Source organism: Chamaea fasciata, unplaced genomic scaffold, assembly GCF_029207755.1.
Source record: "Chamaea fasciata isolate MVZ Bird 193981 ecotype frontalis unplaced genomic scaffold, bChaFas1.0.hap1 SCAF_10, whole genome shotgun sequence".
Taxonomy (NCBI): Eukaryota; Metazoa; Chordata; class Aves; order Passeriformes; family Sylviidae; genus Chamaea; species Chamaea fasciata.
The window spans coordinates 30167043-30183300 of record NW_027094095.1 but is presented as its reverse complement, the minus strand read 5'-3'; the positions used below and the strand labels follow the sequence as shown (position 1 = coordinate 30183300).

General features: G+C 42.6%; 1 protein-coding gene across 1 annotated transcript; it reads left to right on the top strand.

The window, feature by feature from the left end:
* The first annotated feature begins 1995 nt into the window (after positions 1 to 1995).
* TM2D1 (TM2 domain containing 1) lies at positions 1996 to 16224 on the top strand. Its single transcript, XM_066192937.1, has 6 exons — positions 1996 to 2163; positions 3432 to 3505; positions 5996 to 6104; positions 10449 to 10540; positions 13196 to 13269; positions 14482 to 16224. The coding sequence occupies exons 1-6, from the start codon at positions 2045 to 2047 to the stop codon at positions 14590 to 14592; spliced, it is 579 nt and encodes a 192-aa protein (XP_066049034.1). The 5' UTR covers positions 1996 to 2044; the 3' UTR covers positions 14593 to 16224.
* Positions 16225 to 16258: the final 34 nt, after the last annotated feature.

Sequence of the window (16258 nt, the reverse complement as noted above, 5' to 3'; positions counted from 1 at the left end):
ACTGTGTCTGCTTTCTGACTTGCTAAAATTATATACATACACACATAAAATAAATAGTCGAATTAAAGTCAATAAATACGATTTTTATTCTGCTACACAGTTTCACAAGCCCATCTGCTGACCTCACACGGCCCCATTGTTGGTTGCACAGGGTAAGGGCTACAAGAGGTTTGGAAATCAATTTCTCATGAGTTCAGACTGATTTCCCCTCGTTCTGGCACCCGTCTCGTTTCACTGAGTGTGGCAGCAGTCGCACCAGAGCGCACAACACGCTAGGAACACACCGCTCCATCCCCCTTCCGAAGGGCTCCGAACGCTCAGCTTTCCCAGCCCTGACGCTCAGTTTTAATTAATGTGGCGCTTGTGAGAAGTGACAATTTTCCTGACAGTGATGAACAGCGAGTGGTGTATTTATCCATGCGAGGGACGCGCCGCAGACAGAAGAGCCGGGCACTTTTCCCATCAGTGCACCTCCGTCTCCATCTCCGAGGGCTGAGTTCATCCCGGAGCGCGCTCTGGCCCTGCCCTTTCGCTTCCAGTTGCTGAGAGGGGTATCAATTTTCATTTGCATACTTTGCCTGCTGAACTCCAGGCTGCCAATTCAGTTTACGCGAACCCTCCCAAAAAAATCTGTTAGATTGCAATATTTCACATCGCTGGCTGAGCTCTTTGTCAGCCATCCACACGTTTTAAATCCGCGTTTCCACGGGTTCTTGGAATATCTGGGACTGGGACAATTCCTTCTTTGGTACTGACAGGCTCCAGACAAGTCACCACGCACCAAAATAATGCCCAGAAAACCCAAAATACTTCCAGAAGGGATTGGTAGTGATGATGTTCTCCTCAGTGCTATCTCAGAGTTGCTTTTCCAGCTTTTTACGTTCAGTTTTCCAGTTTTCAAGGTCCCTACTTGTTTTTCAGGAAATGCTTCTTGAGCAGATGTAAACTTGGGACAGTGGTGTTGCCTTTCCTGGGTGTTTAATCCAAAGGACCTCTCCATCTCCTGTAAACACTCCAGGATCCCTTAGCAGTTCATAAGTGGAAAACTGATGCCTTCAAACACTAGAGAAATCTGAAATAACCACAGTAGAAAAACAAGTAACTGCCACGGTAGTGAGAATAGGGAAAGGTTTGTAATCACCAGAAAATACCTTGTGAAGAGCAAATGGTGATGAAAAACTTGCCTGCTCCAGGAATTAAGTATTTATTTAAAAATTGAAATAAAGAGCATTTTTAGCAATGCAGTTTTATGAGAAAATAGGGTAGGAATTTCAAATTATTTCTTCAATCCGACTGCTGTGGGTGTGCTGGACACAGTGCCAGGACACCAGGCCCACCTGGATGACAGGGGATGGATGCGCCAGTCTGGGTTAACCAGGTTTGGCAGGTCACGCCTTTAACTTCTGCTGGGCTTTTTCAACGTGTTTTTCAAGTACCCAGCAAGTTCCAGACACCAGCGGGGACACCCAGAGGTGCGATTTGGCCGGGTGGGCCAATGCTACGGCGTGGGTGTTTGTAAGAGCGGAGAGGGTTCACCTCACGTTCGGCCCTCACCCGGCCCCGCCGCTCGGTTCAGGGCGAGTCCTGCCCGCGGTGCCAGCACCGGGAGCGGCGCCAGCCCCGCTGCGAGAGCCGCCTCAGGGCTCCTCACGGCTCCCCCAGCATCTCCACACGGCGCCGGGCCCTCACACCCGGCATTTTAAGTGCGGGCAAGCGCGGGGCCGGTGCCGGCGGCGGGCGCGGCCATCTTTACTCGGGGCGCGACCCCGCCCGTCCCAACGCCGGGCCCTGCCAGCGCCATCTTGAGTGAGGGCGCGCTGTGCCCTCAGCGCGGCCTCGCCCGCCATATTTAATGAGGTCGCCCCCGCCACCCCCCAAAAAACCCCCTTAAGCAAGCCCCCCAAAAAGCCTAACCCGTACCCTCAGCAAGCCACGAACGCTTCGGGATCCCCCTCCGTTTCTCCTCGCAGCCAGCGCGGGTTGTCCCCGCGGCGGGGCCGCTCCGCTCCTCCCCGGATCAGCTGACGGCGGCGGCGGTCCCGTCATGGCCGCCCGGAGCGGCGCGGCGGAGGCGGTGGTCTTGCTTCTCCTTTGGTTCGCGGCCCTGGAGGGAGCAGCGGGCTCGGAGCCGCCGCTCAAGTGCGAGGAGCTGCGGCTGGGGCAATATCCTGATCGGGGCCGGGATCGGATCGGGGCCGGTTGTTGTGGCGATGGGCCCGGTGTGAGGGGGGGGCACCGCTCGTGGGGAGGGGAAGGGGCGGTGGGGACCGGGAGGTGCCGGGCAGGGCGGGGGGATCGTGGAAAACCTCAGGTTGAGAGTCCCGAGGAGATCTCGGCTGGCAGGAGCGGGACAGGGCTTCTCAGGGTGCGGGAATCGAGGACACGGCCTCAAGATGCACCAGGGGATGTTCAGGTTGGACATCAGGAGGAATTTCTTCAGAGAAAGGGTGATTAGGCGTTGGAAAGGGCTGCCCAGGGGTGCGGCGGAGTCCCCATCCCTGGGGGTGTTCTAAGAACGACTGACTGTGGCACTCAGTGCTCTGACCTGGGTGACAGGGTGGCATCAGTCGCAGGTTGGACTCGATGGTCTCAGAGCGCTTTTCCAACCTAATTAATGTTGTGATTTCTGGCGGTACTGTGCGTGCCCCAGCGCATGCTTGGGGTGTCCTTCAAAGAGATTGCCATGGCATGAGAGCCCGCTTTGCCACCACTCCGCCTTATTTATTATTTGCAGGAGCGAGAGTTTGCCATTTTACCAGGAGAAAATGTGTTTCTGTGCCTTGCACAGCTCCGAGGAGCAGGAGGTGTGAGGCTCCTGGCTCTCCAAGGCACCTCTTGCCCTCCCCAGAACATGTTGGTTGATGGCAGCTGACAGTTTCTGATGATCAAAAGTGTCAGGAAAGCAAATCTTGGAAAAGCTTGCTTCATCTCCTGCTTTACTTGGCTGTGGGAGTTGAGACCTCTGGAAGTCAGTTCCTGCTCAGTTTGTTCCTGCACCAAATTCCTGGCGTTTCAGATGCTCGTTTTTACGCGTTCGTTGAATTCTGTGTGTTCCCGTAGATTAAATTTCCTCAACCAAATGCCTCAATTTCAAGGCACTGTGGCATTTAAATAAGGGAAGGAGACCAGATGAGGCGTGTGCTGCCTTGTTGCCTCCAAGTACAGAGGCTGTGACTGATAAATATTGTAGTTCCTTTAGGTAGTGCTGACTGCAGCACTAATTAAACGTGGGGCTTATGCGATATATTGGTGTATTAAATTGGATTAGCAGATTTGCTGCATGGTAATGTGCTGCTCCTCTTTTGGGGGATGGGTAGGCACCAACATCAAGGTGCATCTTAAATCCTCGGGGTTTAAAGAAGGTGGAATAAATTACTGTTAAACCTGTTGTAGTGTTTGATATGAAAACTGTTTTCCTCAATTACCCGAACGTATATGTGTGATGAGCCTAAAATAGACAATAGCACACAAGAACCAATGAATTGCACAAATCACACAGCATATGGTAAGGATTTCTAACTTATATATTGATTAACTACATTTTTTCAAGGAAGTGTTCGATTTACACATTTGTGTATCTACTTGATGAGCTTTATAAGAGATGGGATTAGTAATATCATTAGTCTGAAAGCCCAAAACACTTGTGTGGATTGGGTGCTTTCCTAAAAATGAATAAACACACTGTCTCTGATTGGTACTTTTGTAAGTGAGGTTTCTGGTAAATCTCTTCAATGTATGTTACACCCTTTAGGCTCTGTCCTGCACTACTGTGATTAAAACAAGCCATTCCTGTCATACTGATTTTGCATGTAATTATTAAAAGAATTGACACGTGACAGAACAGCCTTCAAAATCTTCTAATTTTTATGGGTTTCTTTTCTTAAGGCAACATAGTGCCTTCCATCATCATCAGGTTTTGGTGCATAGGGCTCTGTTTTGAAAGCACATTTATTTGATGTTCAGTTCTGACATACTTCAGAGTGCAACGGAAAAATTCATAAATTGATTACTGAGTTTCCTACCTGTGCTTAACTTCTTTAATGTTCTCAGGCATTGAAATAAAGGTCTGTGTTTGATAGCGCAGCAAGTTCGCTTTATGGGCACCCCTGTTTTAAAATCATGGAATTACAGAATAGTTTGGGTTGGAAGGGACCTTAAACTTCATCCAGTGCCAAGTGTAGGGACACCTTCCACTATCCCAGGGTGCTCCAAGCCCCATCCAGCCTGGCCTTGGACACTTCCAGGGATGGCGAGTCCACAAAATTCATGTGTGTGCCTGTTGTCTTTCATATTTTGCTTCCTATAAACGTTGAATTATTTTCTTCTGGGATAGTGAAGGTTTTCCAAATGATTTCAGACACTGGATGTTAATACTTTGCACAATGGATCCTTTAAAAAGTTTTTTCAGTTCTTTCCATCATTTTGACATTGTGTCCCTGACTATAAATGGGAAGTCAGGGACCAGAAAAAAATACTGCATAGTTTGAGATTGATCATAACTCAAGGTTATCAGTTGTTTAACTAATTGCCGTGTGATTGTATTTAATAAACTGCACTTTTGAACAGGAGATAAGCTTCAGAGTAGAGCAAGTTGTTGAATTAATTAACACTGTTTCTTCGTGTAGGATTTTCACACACGCACACACACACCAGTTTTTAGATTGTCCCCACAGTATCTGAATTGCTTATTTTTTTAGTATTAGCTAAGTAAGAAAAAGTTAATTTCTGGATCATGCTTGAAGCACTAGAGTTTCTGTTCACTTTCTGTGATCCTTCGCTCAGACAAACACGGTTTTAGTTCAAAGCATAGAAGTGGTGTCATTGAGAAGTTTTGGAGCCTTTGGAGTGGCACTGAGGAGAAAACTGTGGCCTTTCCTGTATCAATATATTTTAACTGTGCTGGGTTTCTTCTAATGATGGAAAAAACTTCTTTGCTTAATTTACTTTACAAGAAATAATGTGTATGTTTGCAATTGCCTTAGATTAGGCACACTGATCAGTAGCATCATGGAATGTTTTGGGTTGGAAGGGACTTTAAAGATTATCTCATTCCACCCCCTGCCATGGGCAGGGACACCTTCCACTATCCCAGGTAGCTCCAAGCCCTGTCCTACCTGGCCTTGGACACTTCCAGGGATGGGGTATAAAATCCATGTAAGATTTTATAGCAGTTAAGTCCACACATAACTCAAATCTTACTTTATTTTTTTGTCCCTATGCAATAGGGATAGGCATTAAAGAAATCCACGTCTTGCCCGTGTTCATTTCTGGGAAATTTGGAAAGAATGTTAAACCTGGCTTGCAGTTTTGTTGGAATTAACCAACAGGACTCACAAGTACTGAAAGCTGATAGAAAGTGGGTTAAGGACTGATTTTTTTTTTTCCTTTGAAAGAACAGACTACAGCATTGGAGAGTGGCTAATATTCTGGTAGTATATTGCAAACTTTAGCAGGTGTGACTTTCTGCTGTGATTTCCACTTTGTTTCCCTGTAAGAGTCAAGAATAATGGAATAATTTGGATAAAGAGACCCCTCAGGAAGTTGCACAGTCCAACCTCCTGCTCAAAGCAGTGTTGGCACTGAATTCCAGCCAGGTTGCTCAGGGCTTTGTGCAGTCAGACCTTGAAAACCTCCAGGGATGGTGATGGCATGACTTTCTCTGGGCAACTTGTTCCAATATTTGACTGTTGTCATGATGAAAATGTTTTCTGTGCGTCAGCTTCAGATTTCTCATAGGCTCATTTTGAAGCCAGAGTGGAAATTACAACAGAATTTGGGCAGCAATTAGTTTGTATATTTTGCTTAACATGTAGCAAGGAAAAACTACAAGTTAGTGGTAGGACTGGCTTAAAAAATATTTTAAAGCAAGTAATTTTGTGCTAAGTGTGCTTTGTATCAAGACTGTTTCACGGTAGAACTTAATTTGTTTCACTTGTGTGTTGTCAGAAAACTGCTCTGAGTGTCAGCTTAAAACCAAATCACTTTTTGCCCTCAGTTCAATGTCTGCCAGCACCAAATATTACTTGCAAAGATCACCTTGGCATAGAGAAAGTCTTCACGGGACATGAAGTTGGATTTTACAAGCCTATTGAGTGTCGCAATGTGTGAGTACTCGTCGCTTTTGAAAAACTGAAGTTTGTCCAAAATCGTATGATGTGTTGGCAGAAGGAGAATAGAAGTAAAACACAACCATGCACGTTTTTCCCAGTAGTTAATCCTGTAATAAACACTACAGGGATGCAACACAGGGTCATGGCAAGGGTTGGGTTGGGAGGGACCTTAAAGCCCGTGTTATTCTGCCCCCCTGCCATGGCCAGGGACACCTTCCACTAGACCAGGCTGCTCTAAATGTTGCTGTAGGGAAATCTGTCTGATTGGGGGATTTTTGTTTTGTTTTTTAGGGGTTTTTTTGGTGGTTTGGGGTTTGTTTTTTTTGTTTGTTTGTTTCGTTGGTTTTATTTGTTTTTTTGTTTAGTTATGTTTGTGTCTTTGTTTTACCTTATTCTTTTACCGTTGCTTTACTTCGTGCTTTAGCTTGGCAAAATTCTGCTCCGGATGCTGAGGCCACATTTCATGTGTGCTTAAAATCAGCCCAGTTGCTGTCAGGAGCTGTTGGGGATACCCTCCATCCCCTTCCCTGACAGACCCCAGGACATCAGGGAGCTGCCTTGGATCAGTTCCCCAGTTTGTGTCACAGTACAGTGGCTTCAAGGGCTCATGCCAGCGCAGGGATGAGGGTGACTCAAGGATAAAACAGAGAGGACAAAGGAGGGCTGGACAGGGCTGTGCTGCTCAGTGCTTCATGCCAGTTTAAACTCTGCCTGTAGCTGCAGCTGAAGTTCTGTTATGCATGAATTTTAGGGAAGTTTCAGGATCTCTGCAGCTCCCCCCAAAATCTGTAAGAGAAACTCTTCTCTGTTTTGAAACAATTTTTGTGTTTAATCCAATCCACTCTTTCTTTTAAGAGCCTGTTTCTGGTACATGAATGATGGACCTCGTTTTTCTAAAGCACATTGTGAGTGATGGAGAGCTCTGGATACCGATAAATGTTCCAACTGGCCGGTGCTAATGACCAGCCAGCACCTGTCACTACCATTTGTTTCCTCTTTTTCTGGGATTCACACTGGAACCTTTTGCTTTTGTCCTGCTGGAACCCTTGGAAATTAAACCTCCAGTAATACTGGGTACTCCCTATCACTCCAGTGGGCAGATAACTCTGATGTGCTACTTGCTGCTCAGTAATTTGCCTAACTCAGAAGTACAGCTCTGCCTCTTAGTTTTGTAAATATTTTCTCTGTATTTAGTCTTCTCAGCAGTCAAAGCTCAGCAAACTGAAGAAAACATATTATTACATCTAATCAAATTTAAATGCCAGCAAAGTAGACGTCAGTCACATTTGTGTCCAGAAACAATTGTGTTTCAGTCCCATCTGTGATGGGGGCTGAGGAGAGGATGAGCTATACTAGTTTAATGAAATTGCTTCCTCTTTAGATTAGATGGTAATTCTTATGGTTGGAGGGGGTTTTTTTTCATATACATATATTTTTGGTTTAGTATATTCTCTAGAAACACTTTTTAAAGGTAGCTTTTCTTTACATTTGTTTATTAAAATCCAGGCAGAGAAATGTCATCCTTCTTACAGTATCTCTTACTTGATCATGACTATTATTTATAATGAATAATCAGTGGTTACACTGCCAAAAGAACTTGCTGTGACTTTTCCAGCCCTCCAACTGCTGGCATGGCAGAAAGAGAAATTTTTGCCCTGAAAATTCCAGTAAAATACCACTGTGAACGTATATAGAGTTACATGAGCATGTCTTTCATAATGTCCTAAAACTAGTAAAAAATGGCAGCAAGATTAATGTCACCATCCTTCATCTGCACACTTATTTAAAAAGTGGTCCAGTCACTGATAGACCTTTTATGAGGCACTTTAAATGTTACCTAAGTGTTAGAAATATTGTTTTAAGCAGGAATCTCCAGCTTACTATTACAACAATAGCCCTGCTTTTTTTTTCTGCTTTTTGGAGATTTTCCAGCATTGTACTGAGTTTTGATAGAAACTGTAACTGTAGAAACAACTGCACATCATTTAGCCAGAAAATTAGTTTGAGAAAGCATCTTCCCATGGCAGGGTTGTCCCAGCATGGGGACAGCAGGTGAATCTCCATTCCCAGCTTTTGTGAAGGACAAATCAGCAAGTAGTCCTTAGCCAAAAATGGGATTTAGTTTTGGCTAAGTTCTGGGATCCAGTTACTTTAGAGCAAGACCAGGAGATGTTACGTGTTTGTGTGAGTGGATGTGTTCAAGTTCAGTTACCCTAGTAATAATTCAAGGAAAAGCTTGTAAGGTTGCCAGCAAAGAAGTACTGGGAGTCAGGATTGCTTAGGTTTGGCTTTAATCAGATGTTTTGGAGGTAGATCTTATTTTTTGGTCAAATTCTAGAATCCCCCATTGGCATCTGTCATATGTTTTACTTAATATGTGCAGGTCCTGATGCTGCAGAGTTGAAATGTCCATTGTTTAAGTGTTGCACTTCCAGGAAAGAAGGCCATGGAATGATTCTCTGTGAAATTCCTGGGGTTCAGTGTGGACAGGTCTTTGAGCAGAGCCAAGAGACACTGAAAGAGCAACCTACAGCAGCACCTGCTCTTGTCAACTGCTGTGCAAGAGCTGGGAGGAAAAGTCTTTACCATGGCAGCTGGAAGAAATGCATGCAGAAAAAGTAAAGGTTAGGTGAGGCTGAGGAGCAAGAGAAAATCAAAAGAGGAACTGACAAGAAGTTGCATCTTTTACCCAATTGTAGAAATTCCTTCAGATGCCCGGGATGTGTCATTTTCCTACTCACTGGCTTACTCTTTGTGCATGTTTTTATCTGAAGGAGTAAGGCAAAGAGAACACCAGAGTGGATGCAGCCTTGTTTGTTACAGTGTTCTCATGCTTCCCCTTCCTACTGGATTTCTTCTGCCCATCAGTTTGATGTTGATGAGGCTGCAGAAACTGTTGTGCTTTCAGGAGCATCTCAGTGCATAGGCAAGGGCTCAGTTTATTACTAGTTGTGATCAGGAGCAAAATTAAACCGTGTTCCCATTTTTTATGTAACAGCTCTTTATGCTTTAGTGTCCTTGGAGGGCTGTTGACACTTTGTAGCTGATAAACAATTTCCAACAGTGTACCTCAAGTTTTAAATAAACCCATTAGTGTTCCTTACAGTGGAAACAAGACAGTTCTAAAGATGATAATTTACGTTACATTAAGTTCCAGGAATGCCCTGTGTGTTCTGTGTTGCTAATAAACACCAAGTAACAAATACTGAGGTTAGAGTCGTGATTTAATCATTTAATGTTGCCATTAGGTTTTGAAGTCAGTAAATTTTGATAATAAGCAAAAAAGGTAGGTCTCTACTTGGCATTGAGAATGCTTAATAAAAGTGCTTGGACTTTTGTCAGCTACTGTCTTTTTGAGACTGTTTTATTCAACTGTCAACCAAGAGTTTAATTTGGGCCTATTAAATAATTGCTGGCACGTTGTTGTGCACGTATCAAAACAGTGAATTATTGAACATTTTTCAGTTCTAATTACATTTGGGTTTGCTGTTCAGGAGCTCGCTGTTCGCCCAGGCAGCAGTTCCAGCATTGAGAGCGATATGTTTTTAGCTCCCTTATTAGTGCAAAGTCCTCCAGCAGGGACTGCACTAACAGGTGGTTTGGTGGCTGCATCGCTCCAGCTGTTGGCAAGGATGGTTCCAATTAGGATAAATCTGAAGAAGTCGGTTCTATCTGTTTATTTTGTATGACTAACCATGGGAAGCTTAACTTGAGAGCGCCTCTCTCTGCCCCCGTGCGTCTTTGTACTGTCAACAGTTCTTTTCATTGTGACTTTGTGCCATTTCCAGTGTAATGAGTGAATCTGTGGCTTACTCTTTCTGTTGAATCCTTCCTGCAGCTTCTTTAGCCGGTGGCCATGGTTCATTTCTCCTTCAGATCTCGTGGCAATTACTGTCTCTGCTGACATCTCACCTGCCTGTCCTGTTCCTCTCCATTTGGCTGCGTGTGAGACTAATGCCTGCAGACAGTATTTGCACACCTCCTGCCTTCCCGGGCTTGTCTCAGTAGGGCTGAACTCTTAGGAAGTGCTCTGCGAAGCTGGGGATGGATCAGCAACTGAATTATGTCTTGACAAGAAATCATCATTTAGTTTCAGAATAATCTGTATTCTGCAAGAGTACACTTGAGTTGCAGCAGCTGAGGTTCCTTTATGGGGGATGCCTTCCCAGTTTGAAAGCTTAACATTATCAATTCCATGGCCGTTAATTGAAGATAAATAACAAGTCTTGTTTTTTTTGAAACCAGAGCAGCAGGAAAATGAGTCACTACTTTAACAGTCAAAAGTATGAGTGGATATATTTTGCAGTCATTATCTGCATTGCTTGTTTCTTTTGGCAGAAATGGATACTCCTACAAAGTGGCAGTGGCTCTGTCCTTATTTCTTGGATGGTTGGGAGCAGATAGATTTTATCTAGGATATCCTGCATTAGGTAAGTTGATGCCTTAATTTTTTCTTTGAGGTAAATCTTATTCTTATGACTGACTTGTATGTGTATGCTCATATTTTGACTAATGAAGGCTGACAGTCACAGTTTTAATATTTAAAACTAGAAATCTTACTTCGTGGTCAAGTGAGATAAAATGCTGCATTATCCTCAGCCTGCTCTTCTGTTGGAGTGGTGACTAATGGAGATGTAGTGTCCAGCAGATAAAATCCTAATAAGCAGATATGGTTATTGCTACCCAAAGTTTTGCTTTGCATTGATGTTTTACCACTGCATTTTTTTGTGAGGCACTGGAGCAGAAGTGGTTTTACCTCATGGGCCACCCTTAAATGAGACTTGACTTCACCAGGAAAAAAAAAAAATGGACAAATTTTACAGTAAACCTGGTGGTTTGGGAGATGGAATTTATTCTGGCAAATTCACACCTTCAAGATAACTCATGGTATTAATAACAATTCTGCAGAAGCTGGGACTTCTAATAAAACCGCTCTCTGGTTTTTAGGACCTCATTCCCAGGATGATGGTGCCACTGGCTTTAAAGTAATGGAAATACCTTATTATGACAGAACTGCCTTCACTGGCCTTGTTTCTGAGCTGGACAATGGAAGTGAATTTAAGTACAGATAGGATGGAGCAATGATGTGGAAAAAGCTGTATGTGTTGCTGTCACTTCAGCCAGAAATTTTGAGTTTCTGCCCATTAAATGCCAACTCTTTTTAATGACATTATCTGTTCTTCTCTATAATCTTGAATAACACGTCTTTTTTGCCTGAGATTCTATAGTTAGCATTTACTTTTGAAAGCAGTCAATAAGGTGCATTATTTAGTTGTACTGCTGGATTTGGGATAACAATTTGCAGTAGTTATTTTTAATATATTGTGGTAATATAGAGTCATAAATCTTTCATTTTTTTGTAGTAGTTCTTTATGGCTGATGCTTTAACCCTACTGGATTATACTGTAGCTAGTAATCAAAGTTAATATTTAAAATTAAACTCTTCCAATGCCAAATTCTCAATCTTTTGTAAGGTCAAGAATGCAAAAGCAAATAGGTAAGACTGGAAAAGAATTAAAAATCAACCCATTGGATTCCTTTACAGTGGCTGATTAGGGATTTCTTAGGTCATCTGTGCCTTGGCAAAAAATGGTTAAGAAAGGTTAATAGCATTGAAATCTTTTTTGGAAGTGTAATGAAGACTGTAAATGCTCTTTGGTTTGTTTTTTTCCCCTTCTCTGTTGTTTAAAGAGCACACAAATACAAACAAGCTATTGAGTATGAAGAAATCAGGAAGGCCGCCTCTTCCTCTCCCACACACTGTGAACCAAACCAGGAGTTATTACTGTAGACCAACACTATTTTTTCCCTCTGTGCTTCAGAGCAGTTTATTTTCTCAGTGTGATCTGCTTGTAGGGAGGGAAGTGAGGAGGAAGAAAAAAACCCAACTTTACCCTGCACTCCAGAAATAAATGGCAGGTTCAGAAACAGTTCTCCTCCATCCAAGTCCTTAAGTAAAGTGGAGCTGCAGCAGTGGTAAGAAATCTGCTGGGTTTCTAAAATCCCAACTGGCACGTTCCAGGGGCAGGGACACCTTCACTGGATCAGGTTGTGCAGTGCTCCACCCAACCTGGACACTTCCAGGGATGCAGGGGCAGCCACAGCCCCTCTGGGCACCTGTGCCAGGGCCTCACAGGGAAGGATGCACTTGGACTTTTCTTCCATGAGAGACAAATCCACGTAGTGGGATGCTCTTCCTGTAGAGAGGATGCAGTTCCTCCCCTCCTCTGCCCCATAGGCAGCCCCATAAACAGCCCTGGGGGAGAGGAGCTGCTTTGTGGGACACCTTGGTGCTTTGGAGAGAGGGGATTAACCAAAATCTTTCCCTGAAATTATACTCATGTAGTACTCTCTGGATTACATTCATTGTACAAGAGACTATTGATTTAAAAAAAAATATTAATTTTAAGGCAGTCTCTTTTTTTCTGAAGGTTTTTTCCAAAAGAAGTCTGTCAGGACAACTTCCAATAAAACATTCATCTGTCAGTTGCTATTCCCATATATTTTCTATTAATCTTTCATTTATTTGTATAAAACCCAACATTTTTGAATACCAGTTAAAACCAACTGTTTATTTATATTTTATATATATTCAAAAAGAAATTCATATTTCAGCAAAAATATAAAAATTATACAAAGGATTGTTTTCCAAAGTTGCATGTTCTGAAAATCAAATCAGTATGTGCTGCAACTCATGAGGTGATAGAAAGTCTCTTTCTATTCATAAGCAAATTTTACAGCTCAAGATGGGATTTTTCTGTCTGTGCCTCGGTGAAAGGAATATTTCAGTAACCTGATGATCAGTGTTTCCCTTTCCTTGTTTAAGAATATTTAGATGTTTAAAAAAAAATGGTTAATATTTAAAATCTTTAAAGTGTGTTCAGGATGTAGGAATGTGAATATGTGGTTTGGTTTTTCCCCCTAATAATTAAAGAAGTTTAATGTTAGGTCTGCTTCTAGATAGATATATATATATAAACACATACATTTTGTGGGATGAGGGGCAAGTTTGGACGTGATTGCCACCAGTGATTAAATCCCAGTGGTTGCTTAAAACTACATTGAATTTTACTTTTCTTTCGTAGGTTTGTTAAAGTTCTGCACTGTAGGGTTTTGTGGAATTGGGAGCCTAATTGATTTCATACTTATTTCAATGCAGGTAAGCCAGGGCTTTCAAAACAAGATACAAATCTGTGTTTTTTTAAAGCTTTGATTTGATTGCTAACACTTTGTTACCGTTTTGGCCTTAAGAACCATTGGATATTGAAAAATCAAGGCATTCATTTTGGCCGTGTTTGTAGATTGATATTGTAGAATATAGACACAAAATATCAATATATTTGCTGTTGGAATTAAAACTTAGATTAGCCATCTATAAATGCTGACAAGGAATAGCTTGGAAGCTGTAGCACCATAAATTCAAGAGGTCAGAACCTCTTTATGTGAGGCAGAGTGTTGGACTCAGCATGGGATGTCCTGCTGTTCCCAGGATCCTCCGGTTCTGTGTTTCCCTGTGCTTCATGCTGATGAAAGAAGACATTCCCACTTCCATTTTCCACCTCTCCTCCAAATTCAAGTCCCACATCAGCTGAGAGCTGTGACTGAGGGATTCAGGAGGGTTAAATCCCCAGCTGGAGTGACATCTTGTGACATCATGAAATTGCCAAATTGTTTTATTCAACGGCACAGCCATTTAGCATGAATTGCAAATCGACTCTCATGAACTCAAAATCCATTGTGGATATGGGAGTTATTTCTGGGGGCTTGTAGGAAAATATTTTAAAAGTGTGCACTTTGTATCTTGTCTTTTGTGTGCATTCTCAAATTCCTTCTCTGCTGTTGCAGTGATCTTGCCTCAGAGCACTCACAGATCCAGTTGAGAGTATCTTTCATCTCTCCTTGTTGATCTCCCTGGTGCCTCCACATCAATATAGCACTCCCAGAACAAAAACTCCATGATCTTTCCTCCTCCTCTTCATTCCTTACCTGTTCAGTATTTCAAAGACACTTGTCATCAGCCTAATTCTCTGCTGCCGACCCTCCTTTGTTCAGGAAAAGTGGTTTGGAGCCCACTCATTTGTTAGGCTGGTTTTGTGCCTCAAATCCTCATCGGATTAGCCGAGTCCCAGTGCCTGGCTGTGTAATTTGGTTGATTAGAAGCCCAGGGGAAATGTTCCTTCTGAGACAGCGCTCGCTAAAACAGTTAAACTGCAGCATAACTTCAAAATAAATCTAGTTTCTGTTTGACTAATTAAGCATGACTAATTTTATGATGGGAAAATTAGCAGTAATTGAGACATTAGCACAAAGTATATATTTCACTTCATATTGAAAAGTCTTGGCTCTTTTTTTTTTTTTTTTTCTGTTGCAGATCGTTGGCCCTTCCGACGGCTCCAGTTACATCATCGATTATTACGGGGCCAGGCTGACCCGCCTCACCATCACCAATGCAACCTTCAGGAAAATGCAGACCTATCCCTAACATCCCGAACTGTGGCAGGGAGTGGCACAAATCCATAGGTGCTGTTTGTTTTTACAGCTGGACCCAGTGGGTCTGCTGGAATTGCGGAGGATTTCCTGGTCACCCCTCGTCAGAACGAAATATTAAACGCACGGTGAGCAAAGATGATAAAATGTGAAAGTTCCTCCCGTGAACAAATTTACCTCAAAGGTGGAACTTTGGGACTGCTCTGTTTCTGGGAGCAGAGGGTCTGTTGCTAAGTTGCATCATCTGTGAAACGTGCAGACCGTTGCAATTTGCACTGATGTGTCTGTGTCATTTAGAGCGTTACAGAGCTGCAGAGAGAGTTGTTCATAATAAATATGCTGATATTTATTCCATTGAAAGTGATAGGAGTTTTAGCATGGATGGGCCAGGATGATACTTGGGGATCTGTCCATGTAGCAGTTTGGAAATTAACTTAAATGTCCCCAACCACACAAACTGCCTTTTTTCCCATCCTGTTAAAACCCAGGGAGCCCTAAATCTTAGGCTGGTGTAGCCTGTGAAATTCTGTTAATTGAAACAATTTTTTCTTTAAATTTTGGTCAAGTTGCAAAATTTGGTCAAGTGCTGATCAACAGTAGAAATGTGGACAGAGCTGTAGATTACACAAAAAAGGAGGGTGGATGTCGGGGTGCCCTGAGGTTAGAAAAAGAAATAATTGTTCTGCTCCTTTTGATTCTTTTTTCTTTCTTCTCTTGCAACCATCCATATTGAAATAAATCCTTTTTTTTCTGAAGATAAATTGGTGTGCGTGTTTTACAGCTACAGAGTGTCAAAAGAGTGAATTCTTTGTACTACTAAAGCCCTTAAAAGGCTCTTATTTTGGGTCACTTTTGTTTCACTGCAATAAATTCAGTGTCTTTCAAAGCTGTTTGACCAAAGTCTTTCGGACAACCAGAATTTCACTGGATGTTCCTTTCAGGAAAAGTATGTACACACAGACAGAAAACATGTCAGCAAAATCTTCATGCTATTTGACCAATTTTAAGCATTTTCTTCACCTTCTGTAGAAAACTGGCACTAACTGAGAGAGAAACCCACACCATAGAAACTCCAGTGTAATCTTTTTTTTTTTTTTAACAAAAATTTGGGCTATTTTTTTGTTTTTCAGGCGAAACTTTCAACCTGTCATTAATATATCCACAAACTGTATTTTTAAGGGATTTCCCAAAAATAAAAGAGTCCTAAGTGGATTTATGAAAGCACAATTTGTGGGGTTTAGGCTCTTTTTAACCCACATTAAGCCCAGTGCACAGAAAGCATTGTAAAGAAATCCTGTTTTTTTTCCCCCAAATCAGCATAACCTGACATGTCACGTAATGAGAATAAACCACCAGGAATACTTTGTGCTTAAGGTTAATTCTTTCCTTCACGCAAGAAAGATGTGGTTTTGGAATCCTTCCTGCCATGAATTTTCCTTGTGGGTTCAAAGAGACAAGAACACTCTGTCAGCTCCATTCCCTTGCCTGATATTTGTTCTCTCTCCCTTTGCTCTCTCTCTCACTGAATGCTCTTTGTGCTCATCAGTTTTGTTCCCTGAAATACTTTGAGAAAGACAGGAAGTGGATGGAAAATAGATGTTTGAATCAAATAAAATCTCCTGCCTAAGATCATCCTGAGACTTGTCTGCTCTTTGTTTTTC

Bases quoted from the DNA above. Each gene is read 5' to 3' on its own strand.
- TM2D1 (XM_066192937.1), top strand. From the start codon at position 2,045: ATGGCCGCCCGGAGCGGCGCGGCGGAGGCGGTGGTCTTGCTTCTCCTT. The intron at 6,105-10,448 runs GTGAGTACTCGT...TTCTTTTGGCAG, and splicing joins CCTATTGAGTGTCGCAATGT to AAATGGATACTCCTACAAAG. The intron at 10,541-13,195 runs GTAAGTTGATGC...TTTCTTTCGTAG, and splicing joins TCTAGGATATCCTGCATTAG to GTTTGTTAAAGTTCTGCACT.